At 33.7% G+C, this 12,308-nt stretch overlaps 1 protein-coding gene across 13 annotated transcripts in view; it reads right to left on the reverse strand.

The window, feature by feature from the left end:
- Window positions 1–12,308, reverse strand: part of LOC132701343 (CUGBP Elav-like family member 4) — a 977,281-nt gene that overhangs the window by 43,509 nt on the left and 921,464 nt on the right. For all 13 annotated transcript variants that reach the window (XM_060669155.1, XM_060669161.1, XM_060669157.1 and 10 more), the window contains one exon: window positions 8,746–8,825. In XM_060669155.1, coding sequence (XP_060525138.1) covers window positions 8,746–8,825 — 80 coding nt within the window. The remainder of the gene's footprint in view (window positions 1–8,745; window positions 8,826–12,308) is intronic.

Below are 12,308 nucleotides of genomic sequence, written 5' to 3' on the forward strand. Positions count from 1 at the left end.
TGTTGTCTTGAACGAGCGGTATAACCATATTCTTAACTCTTTTAGCCATGAATTTTGAAGTCTTGCTACTCACCATTTTCAATGTACTTTTGTCTCTATTACGAAATAATTCATACATGAGGTAAATATCGAGTGGAGGGTCCCAGTTTAATACCGATAGAACCAGACGGAGAATATGTGACACCTTGTCATTCGAATTGTGATCTCTATGGTGAAATCTGTTTTTGTAAAAAATGTTTTCATGCTTACGAAAGTTTTCTTCGAAAGAGAGAGGGAGAAGACAGCTTTTTTTTCCCGTCACACAAACAATTGATGATAGATACTAGATATTTAATAGATTTCACTTGTAATTTTGTTTTTTCCATGACATTCAACTGTACAGAAGTACAGAAAATAACATTACTCACGTCACAAACTCAACAAAAAAAAATTATATTTTGTAGCTGTGTCATTAGCATATCTAATGTTGTTCATTCAAATTAATTTATGAGCTATATCTAATGCCTTTCTAAAGATAACTTCCAAATATAGGTTAAAAAGATTGTTTTTCAATTAGCCTTTTGATGTTGACTTTTCAAATATGGATCTTATTTTGATGTTTAAACCTAGCATATGTGTTCCACATTTCTTTGATATGGATACGAATGAATTTGTGTACCTACTAGTCTAATATCTGTAATTTGCATTTATTTTGTTGTGACGAGCAAGATCGTAAACGTAATAAACGCAATTTTTTCAATTGCAAGCAATAGTATTTTAATCCTATCCCCACCTTATTGCCAGTAGATCGATACGGCTAAAGATTCAGATAACATCGCGCAGCTTATTAATGGTTACACTTTCAAACTATCTAAGCTTGAGTTCGAGCGAATCTCGTAGACTAATAAATGTACTGCATCCATAAGTTCGATTTTGGCCCGAAGGGGGTTACAGTAATAAATGTGAAAAGTTTACCTCGCTAACTTCAGACTACAGTTCTTGCATTTACATCCATTATGTCTAAGAGTATAATACCTTGGTTTGATCTTGATACAAACCGTGACTGAACCGGATTTGTTTGTAATATGTTGCGTAATTTTTCCGAATAGGAGTTGGGTAAGACAAAAAGGTCTCCCTAGATCCTAAAGAACAGACCCTCGAACAATGCCATCTAATGCATGAACAAACGATTATAAGGCATTATCCTACGTCATGATTTTAGCTTTAGACGAATGTGGCATCCCCTTTCCAGACATCGCGTCATATTCTTTGTGACACAAAGTGTTAACTAAGTGACTTAATTAAATTCTGGGACGATATAGTTTTTGCAGCGGAAGGGATCGACGCTTGTCAGATTAGAATTGTTCCGCCATTCTACGTTACTGAAACGCTTAAGATTGAGGTAATTAAAAATTTGCCGGCGGAACGGGAAACTTGATAATATAAGCTGAAATGAATCTTTGTTGACAGTTGTTTTCCCCAGTTATGCTCCGTTTTAAACCTCCCAAGGGTTAATGCAGTTTAAGAGGGAAGTAATGTCAGTTAACGCCAAAAGGAAAACAGCCAACTAACTTTAAAAGCTTCGACGAAGTGTCGCGCATTTCGCATTTTGCGGAAAAAGTAATTTTCATAACGGAGCAGCGACTAGCTATAAACAAAGCGTCTCCGAAACTTTTAATCGGGTCATTCGAAATAACAATACATTTTATATATTTTGTTAGATCTCCTCGCGGAAGAGGTAACCAAAATGGTTGCCTGACTGATGATTGGGTTTACATAAAATTATTCCAACACATGCACTCTAAGTTGGATAATGGTGATGGTTCTAAGCCACTTCTGGCGGGAAAATTTTAATTTTCATGAATGTTAGGGTGTGTTCGGATTGGCGCGTGAAGGTTTCGAATGAGATGGTAGCAAAAGATCGAATGTTCAAATGATCGAAAATCCCGAACGGCGTTCGGGTTCGGCCGGGGGTGGTTTGTAACAGCCGATCCGCTAACAGCTGAGTCGTGACATTTACGTGATTGAGTGACAGAATGTTTAGGTTGGAACCGGCGATTTTTATAGGGATATCAAGTTTGAAACTTATTTAAAATGATTTATCTTACTAAGTTAACATTTTATTACTTTTCTTAAACAGGAATTCAGTTAATTGTGGGTAGTAAATTCATAGGGTAAAGCAAAACAGGAACATAACTCTTTAACAAATAGTTTTACACGACGACTTTATATACTATTCATGCAGAAGATGTAACGGAACCAGGTAAAATTGATTTAATATTTTATAATAGCTCACAAAAAAGGCATTTTGCATGTTTAGTGCAGGAACGTCGTATTTTATAACATTATTCAATTTATAGGCTTAAAGGTTCATAAATATATGTATAGTCAAGTTATTGCAAAAAGATATCTCAGAAGCACAGAAATTAAAATATCAACCATCTGGAAAAGTTGAAGAGAGCGGTGTGTTCATCTTAAGGAAAGGACAACATAATCATGAACACTTGAAGGACCAAATACAAGACGGGAGTTGCAAACGTGTAGGAAAGGAGACCAAAAGAACATAGGCAATAGACTTGCGACAAGGTAAAGAAGTTATTAGTAATAAAAATATTTGTAGAAATGTGTAGTACATTACACTGTACTACGGAACTACATATATTAATTTATTATTATTTATATATTATTATATATTAATTGTAATTATTATTATTATTAATTTATTTTATTTATTTATTTATTTTATTTATTATTATATCTTAATTTACTATTAATAAATTTCAATCATGTTAATGTAATTTTAGAAATGTCGAAGGTGCCTTACTTCCTTCAACTTTGTATGTACCTCTATGCAGAGGTGGAGGCAATCTAATGTACCTGTAGAACTGAAAGACTCGACTAGAGTTCTGGGAGCAAGCGTGTGATCTAGATATTAGTTTGGTTATACAGTTTGGCAAAAAAGCTTGGCATGAGCCATTTTCGTCGCAAGGTCCTGTATGAAAGGATATTTACCAATTTGTTGGACCTAGCCTTCATCAAATATCGGCATAAATTTTGGCAGTACGTTATGACCTTTCTTGGTAATTTTTAAAGGACGTAACCTTGCGGCACTCCGTTAGTGTTGAGCTATTTTTACATAGTGGCATGTAACGCTTTACAATTTTAGCATGTTACTCAATTTTTCATTAATCCCATGATATGTAATTTTCTCAAACTTGTCAGTCAGAGTGTCAGTACGTCAGTACATGGATCAATTGAAACCACAACTATAATTTTGTTTTGGGCGAACTATTTTGCACATATAATATACAAAGGTAAAGGGCGAAGACAAAATATTACTTTTTGTAGGAAACCAAATTGAAATTCCTTTAATAATGAATTATTAATAACGTAAATTAATAATTAATTCGATAATTTGAAACGACACTTACTTCAAAAACTATTCTAAAAATGAAGAAAACTTAACTGTAGTACATCTAACTATTTAGATGTATCTGGTTGTGCCTTAATGACTTTTTTCAAACAGATAATAATAGTTGCCGAGAATCGTATAGCAGTCCGACAGTTTTAGATTGATATTAAATGGATTCCTCATACAAAAGTAGAATGACATGTTGCGAATTTGTAAAACAGGTAATAAGAGCTAAATAGTATGAGTGTTTAGGGTATGTAGGATTAATTTCCTGAGCTACTAATGAAATGGCTTGTAATAACCCCAAATATGAAATATTTAGTTTATTTAATGTTCGATTTATTAGAAATTTCAACAATGCAAGTGCGAAAATTATGATTTTTAATATCACTTTATGTTCAGTGAATGATGAAAAGTTGAGTTTACGCAGCTGTGAGAGGCGTACCTTAGGTAAATTAATGAAGGATATAGGATTTGAATGTGTGAAGCGTTGTTGCAAAAGTATAATGTAATATCTGCTTGATGCAGGATATGCAAAAGGATTTATAGCCGGCGCCGACTGAGTTTTCTTAGCAAAGAAAAGCGACGGCGATTATCATGACGAAATGAACGGCGAATTTTTCGAGAAATGATTTACCCAACAATGGACAAAATGTTGTTGGTATGGATAACGCTTCCTATCATTGTTGTAAATTTACGTATCCAGTGACCTCATCGAAAAAAACATTTTCTTTGACGACTGCTACTTGAAATCAGAGCTGCAAAATACTGGATATATGATTCAGTTTAGCACCGTATCACTGTGAAGCGATATGTGGCATTGAACACCTCCGATTTCAATACAGAACATGTCACTTCGTTAATAAATTTGAGTAATTATGCTTCCTTAATTTTGTCCTATTAAACCTAGTATTACGGAAAGCTTAAAATAAAAATGATCATCCTCTTGTTTGTTTTTTCTGGTTATTAAATAAGCTGTCAATTTGTATCCAATTTATAATCCAAAATTCGATTTAATCGATTTTCGAAAATAACAAGATACAATGATTTTTCTTTAGCGATATCCCTGTTCAAATTATTAATGGTTTCGGGATCGAAGTTTTCGGTGGATCGTTGAGGTAATCCCACGAGACAACTTTTAAGTTCCACGTAGATTTCTCACCGAACTGAGTTGTCCTTTTACTAATAGTCAATATTTTGCTTTTGTCACCAACCTTCAGTTTTTGACAACTTACAAACTCTTTAAGAAAGAAGTTGTCGTTAGTGTTTTTTGGGAAAGAGGACATCGTTATATACATACTTATAGATTTTTTACAAATATGGAGGGGAGAGAAAAACATCGAAAATTGCCTAACGCAACACAACAAAGTAACACGAACAGTTTTTAATATGGCGCGTACGCCCATTGGAACATACTGCGTATGCGGGCCCCGAAAAGTTTCTGCAAAAACCTTGAATGAGAACGTATGCGCCTACCCGAACATACCCGGAGATTCAAAATGGAACACCACAAATGATCGAATGTTCAAATGATCGAAAATCCCGAACGACGTTCGGTCCCGTTTCGGAAAGTCTCGGTGAGTCTCGCCTCGCTGATATATATATATATATATATATATATATATATATATATATATATATATATATATATATATATATATATATATATATATATATATATATATATATCAAAGTGGCAGTACGTTATGACCTTTCTTGGTAATTTTTAAAGTCTTAAATAAATATATTTGAGAATTATTAAAAAAATTACTGGTGTAGTGTGTAGTGTAGTGATGTGGGAAGGTGTATAAAGGTAGAAGTTACTTTTGTCCTAAAAATAAAAAATATTATTATAGGATTTTAATTGTACAAGGCACTGTACAATTTATGGAAAAAATTATGGCGGAAATACCATATTTTGGGAATAATAATAATTATTATTATTTTTGTTTCATTTCAACCATTTAAACAGTTTTATATCATAAAAGAGAACAATCAGTACAAATATTTTCTGCTACACCAATTCAACAACAAAAGATTTGATGGGGCCACTAGGGACATTTCTGGGCCGCTCTGGGGCCGTGAGTCCAGAAACCAGGTCCACGATGCTGTAGATTTAAAGTATTTTTGTGTCACCATAAGTACATTTTTATGTGATTCTCATGTGTAGACTAGTGGTAGGGGCCCTTAAATGTGTGTTATCCCAAGGCTCACTCGCAACTGACTAGAACAAATTGCACAGTAAATTCAGTCAGCTTATAATCAGTTTTATTCCCATCATCAGCTATAAACCCTACTTATTTTGCTAAAAAATGAATTTTGTTGTGGACATTGTCATTCATAAAATTGTTATAAATTTGATTTCATAGACGTCAACTTTTACCTTAGCCGGTGAATGTAATAAATTGGGGCTACAATAATAACAAAATATTCAAAAGATACTCACGGGTTAATAAAAAATAGTTTTTTGAATGCGGGTTGTAGCACCCTTCGATAAAATTAGCCTATATTTTTTTGGAAACAATAATTGACCGCATGCATAGGAATTCATGTGTCCTGCGCAGATTTAGCAACCGATGTACATCCTGTATCTTTAAAACAAACACCGTTTTCCTAATTCGTATTCGGATTATACCTATCTAATACCGACTGTCAAATTGCAAAGTCTGACATTTGGCCGTCTGCTACATCGAGATCCATCGCGAGGCGAGACTCACCGAGACTTTCCGAAACGGGACCGAACGTCGTTCGGGATTTTCGATCATTTGAACATTCGATCAATTTTGAATCCTCGGGTATGTTCGGGTAGGCGCATACGTTCTCATTCAAGGTTTTTGCGGAAACTTTTCGGGGCCCGCATACGCAGTATGTTCCAATGGGCGTACGCGCCATATTAAAAACTGTTCGTGTTACTTTGTTGTGTTGCGTTAGGCAATTTTCGATGTTTTTCTCTCCCCTGCATATTTGTAAAAAATCTATAAGTATGTATATAACGATGTCCTCTTTCCTAAAAAACATTAACGACAACTTCTTTCTTAAAGAGTTTGTAAGTTGTCAAAAACTGAAGGTTGGTGACAAAAGCAAAATACTGACTATTAGTAAAAGGACAACACAGTTCGGTGAGAAATCTACGTGGAACTTAAAAGTTGTCTCGTGGGATTACCTCAACGATCCACCGAAAACTTCGATCCCGAAACCATTAATAATTTGAACAGGGATATCGCTAAAGAAAAATCATTGTATCTTGTTACTTTCGAAAATCGATTAAATCGAATTTTGGATTACAAATTGGATACAAATTGACAGCTTATTTAATAACCAGAAAAAACAAACAAGAGGATGGGCATTTTTATTTTAAGCTTTCCGTAATACTAGGTTTAATAGGACAAAATTAAGGAAGCATGTTGAACATAATTACTCAAATTTATTAACGAAGTGACATGTTCTGTATTGAAATCGGAGGTGTTCAATGCCACATATCGCTTCACAGTGATACGGTGGTAAACTAAATCATATATCCAGTATTTTGCAGCTCTGATTTCAAGTAGCAGTCGTCAAAGAAAATGTTTTTTTCGATGAGGTCACTGGATACGTAAATTTACAACAATGATAGGAAGCGTTATCCATACCAACAACATTTTGTCCATTGTTAGGTAAATCATTTCTCGAAAAATTCGCCGTTCATTTCGTCATGATAATCGCCGTCGTTTTTCTTTGGTAAGAAAACTCAGTCGGCGCCGGCTATAAATCCTTTTGCATATCCTGCATCAAGCAGATATTACATTATACTTTTGCAACAACGCTTCACACATTCAAATCCTATATCCTTCATTAATTTACCTAAGGTACGCCGCTCACAGCTGCGTAAACTCAACTTTTCATCATTCACTGAACATAAAGTGATATTAAAAATCATAATTTTCGCACTTGCATTGTTGAAATTTCTAATAAATCGAACATAAAATAAACTAAATATTTCATATTTGGGGTTATTACAGGCCATTTCATTAGTAGCTCGGGAAATTAATCCAACATACCCTAAACACTCATACTATTACCTGTTTTACAAATTCGCAACATGTCATTCTACTTTTGTATGAGGAATCCATTTAATATCAATCTAAAACTGTCGGACTGCTATACGATTCTCGGCAACTATTATTATCTGTTTGAAAAAAGTCATTAAGGCACAACCAGATACATCTAAATAGTTAGATGTACTACAATTAAGTTTTCTTCATTTTTAGAATAGTTTCTGAAGTAAGTGTCGTTTCAAATCATCGAATTAATTATTAATTTACGTTATTAATAATTCATTATTAAAGGAATTTCAATTTGGTTTCCTACAAGTAATATTTTGTCTTCCCCCTTTAACTTTGTATATTATATGTGCAAAATAGTTCGCCCAAAACAAAATTATAGTTGTGGTTTCAATTGATCCATGTACTGACGTACTGACACTGACTGACTAGTTTGAGAAAATTACATATCATGGGATTAATGAAAAATTGAATAACATGCTAAAATTGTAAAGCGTTACATGTCACTATGTAAAAATAGCTCAACACTAACGGAGTACCGCAAGGTTACGTCCTTGGATTTATGTCCTTAGTTTGCAAATGTATAGTTTTAAAACTCAACGAGCTACATTCTCTGATGATACACATTAATATTGACACAAGTAACCGAGAAGGAATTAGAAAAACGAATATTTAGATGATATTCCAACAAATTGATTAAACTGAATTTATAATTATTAAAATAAAATAGTAGGTAACAATGATCTAGAAATAAATAACCTTAACTAGGAATTAGTATTTAGGTCAAATAATTATTAATTTAATTAATTTAAGCAAAACATAACGTTTAAATAATCTTTTTCAGCTGCCATCAAAATCTTTCAATAGTTTAAGTGATGACATTAGATTTTTTTAATTCTTACAAAATATAATTCTTGGTGTAAATATTACCTTCAAAAACATAGAGGTTTCAAAACTACTTTAGGTACTAGCCCACGTAGTAGTGGTACTTTCGTTATTTAACTCTAGACGCCAGAGCTATCAAAGTACTGACTTCTATCAGAAAGAAAATGTAAATATTTTGTCCTATTTACTTAATAAAGTTGTTTAAGAAATTCCTATGCTGTATATTTACTAAGAAACGAAAAGAATCGTCCATGTCATCTTTACGGAGGTAAACGAATTTCGTTGTAGCTGTTGTTCAACCATTAGTTTCAGTTGCAGAATCGACATCGTTTACTGCCCCTTAGAGGAGGATAGGACAGAGAACATAAGTGCAAATTTAAAATAAACATACGAAGCGTTATAATAAATTTAATCTGGAAGTACACTCACCGGCATAGTTTGACTCCCGTGCAAGCTATTGATCGCTGCTTGTGCTTCCTGATGTGAACTGTACTTCACGAATGCACAACCTATAACAAAGAATATTATTGTAAACGGGATTAGAGAACATCAAAATTTTATGTCGGATTATAAAGAATTGATAGCAGCAGAGGTAATGGGTATACGCCTTGTGAATAAAGAACAAGACGAAATATGTATCGTATATTTAGGTAGCCATTTCCACCAAGGATCCCTAATCTTTCCGTGTCTATTAATTGTCCAGTCGAGTTTTCTCTAAGCGAAAGGCTTTTAATTTAAAATTAGTATATCCATTTCATGAAATGGACAAACAAAATAACTACCTGAAATAAAATGTTATTGCAAGTCTTGTTCGACTTTATAAATTTTTTCTTTATTTTCAGTACCTGATAAATGTTATGTATGACTTATGTTTTGCAGGAAGCAATCATTTAGATATGTTTAACCGGGTGACTAATTGGACAAAAACCCTTATATTAAGTGAAAATGGAAACTGTTTACTATCGATAATTTCATACAAAACATAAAAAACAAACTAGTAGTCAAAAATAGTAAAGAAATAACTTCGGACTGATCAGTTGCCAAATGCCCCAAATTTCGGTCCCGTGCTCTCAAAATCGTAGGAGGAAATTTAACAAATTTAATTACATAAGATTTTCGATATAAAAATCGTCTTGTTTCACCTGTGAATTAATAAAGATGCTGAAATTTTTGAGTATTCCTTATATCAATGTGGTTTGCCTAAATAAAATATAACCAGACAATTACAAGTACAACTTAATAATTTATTTCATAAATAAGGTCTGTAGAAATAACAATAACAAATTGTCAAAATAACCTGATAGAAATCCCATTGTGTTTATTTATTAATTTCTTGAAAAAACTTTATTAATTTTAGATATAGTTTAAAAAAGTTATCGTCTTCATGTGGGATATTTTTGCTTCAAACTGAGGTATATTTGGGATGCTGCCTGCATCATTTAGCATTAAATAAAATTGGCGTTTGGAAACGGCGGAAAACAACAATTTCTGAAAGCTAATGAATTATTTCTTTGTTGTCGAGGCAGTTGAGAATAAAAAGAAAGGTTTTAACGTGCAGAAAAATCTAAATCTCTCGTCATCTCGCCGAAACATGTTTCTTACTGCGGTTCGGGCTTAGAGACTTAATGCCCGACTTAAAAACAACCAGTAAAACATAATTACTTCCTAAAAATGTTTCGCGCTCCGATATTTTCCGCATAAAAATAAGAAAGAACTGTGTAATGTCCCCAAACACGGGTGTTGGGATTAACGAGAAGGCGTTAAAATCCTGCGAGGTATTTTATGGCCGGATTTTATCCTGTTGGAAAGGTTGTTGTCGTCAGCCTACTAAAAACTGATCGCTCGGTCTAACTGGTTAGTAACAAGTTAGCACACTGATTTAGCAAAGTGTGAATAAACATTTTTCTTTTCAAGTAACTTTTGGCGATAGCGTTTAGCAAGGAAAACATTCCTGTAGAAAATTAAAGGGGCAATTTTTATGAAAACTGCTTGCACTAAAAAATATATTCGCGAAGTGTGGCGTGTGTATTTCGGGTCACATACCATTCGTTTCCGTCTGGTAAAAACAACTTTTCTCGATGATGATACATGGTGTATCGGATTCAATTCCGAGTTTTTGGTTGCTTTTTGGAATATATTTTTTTAGAATTTCAGTTGACAGTTCGTGTCAGCAACTCTCTATAGCCCGCTTGCCTCTAGGTTCCATTAGTGCTGTGTGCTGTGTTGCTAATGTCTGTTCACTTGATCCCCGAATAGTCGGTTTGTAATTGATTCCAGACTCCCTTTTCAGACAGATTCGAAATGTTTACTATATTTTAAAGTAGTATTATATAGGAGCTTTTTCGTGTTTTAGTTAATGTCTTAGCTTGCTAAAAATACAAATTCTTGAATTAAGTCAAAAAGTCACAAATCAGGGAAATTGTAGGACCCATTTTGAATGACTTACTCAAAACAAACTGTGCCTTAACAAACGGAACACAGACAGAATGATAGTTTCAAGTAATCGCCAACAGCAAAAAGTAAATCAGTTAAACTGTTGGGCATTCATATATTATTGTGCCCCTTTTTTCTGACATATCGCCTGTGGATTCAAACTGTGGGGTAATTCCCAAACTAATACTGAAATATTTATCTTGCACAAACGAAAAGTGTGGATCTGTGGCCTAACATTTGTGTCCATAAAAATTCTTATTGCTTATTGCAACTAGAACATAATAACTTTTGGGTGCACCTCGCCTTAGACTCTTTGTGGCGGTGAAAAACTCGTTGTATGTAGGTCTCTACCACAGGATGAATATCTCTACTAGATCCAACCACTGCAGTCCTTCAAAAGGAAGGTAAGGGAATATTTGGCAGAAATAACTTTTTATACCTTGTTGTTTAAAATTATTTATACTATTCTGTATCGGAATTGTGTAAAACAATTGTATGTTGATGACATGAAATAAAATCTAATTTAATCTAATCTAATGTAATCCATACTACTTGTAAATTTTTGATTTGCTATATTTGCTTTTTGTAAAACGTATTTAATATAGTATATCATGTAACATTTTTCGTGATTATTTAAAATAATAACAACAAATAAAAGTAATTTCCAGTACAATTGAGTGAAATCCCTGTCAAAATAGAAGTAGAGAATTGTTGATAATCCCAAAGAAGCTGTGATTGATACCTTAGCCTTTTCTGGATTTGGCATCGAGGTTGGATTCAGATTCACTCATTAGATTATATCGTGTTATTTCAATAACACCTTGTATGCAAAAAACGAAGAAAAACTAGCAAATATTAAGTTAAACCTCAAGTACGACAAAGTGACTTAACGGAAGGAAGCGAGATGGCAAATAATTGATTGTGTTGACCTCTTTAGAAGTGTTATTACTTCGGTGCAATTAGTGGTCCCGCTCATTCACACGACATAAATCCATTGTCAGGTCCCAGGAAAATAAAGTTTAGAATACTCCATCAAATACATTGGAAGATCTACCCCGACAAATCATTAACGTATGTTGCCAAGTGACATCTCAGTTACTGCACAATGTAAGGCAACAGTCTCAAGTAAACCTGTATTATCTAGTTGACAGATATGGCACGTGTTTAAGAAAATTTAACGATTCTAACGCTTTTGAACTATCTCATCAAACGTATTGTTGGTATTTTTAGCCCCATCTAACCCTCATTCAAATTTGCTCTGTTTGGACGCGGATGTTCTTTCTCAGCCTACTACAAGAGTGGGGCGATTTGAAAAACTTTCTTGATACAGCCCGAAGAACGTAGCTTTCATTTAATCCAACTTGACTTTTTTGAGAAAGAAAAAAGAAACAATCCTATATAAAAAAACAAGGCGTACAGTTTGGAGCATTCAAGTGCTGATCTTTAGGTAACACTTGTAATATGAAGCAGAAACCGTAAAGTAAATTGATGAGAGCAAACACGCATAGACACATATTTGAGCCGTGTTAAAAATTTTCATATTAAGTGTTCGGAAGAGA

The sequence above is a fragment of the Cylas formicarius genome, unplaced genomic scaffold (genome assembly GCF_029955315.1).
Source record: "Cylas formicarius isolate icCylForm1 unplaced genomic scaffold, icCylForm1.1 PGA_scaffold_4__25_contigs__length_36172078, whole genome shotgun sequence".
Lineage (NCBI taxonomy): Eukaryota > Metazoa > Arthropoda > Insecta > Coleoptera > Brentidae > Cylas > Cylas formicarius.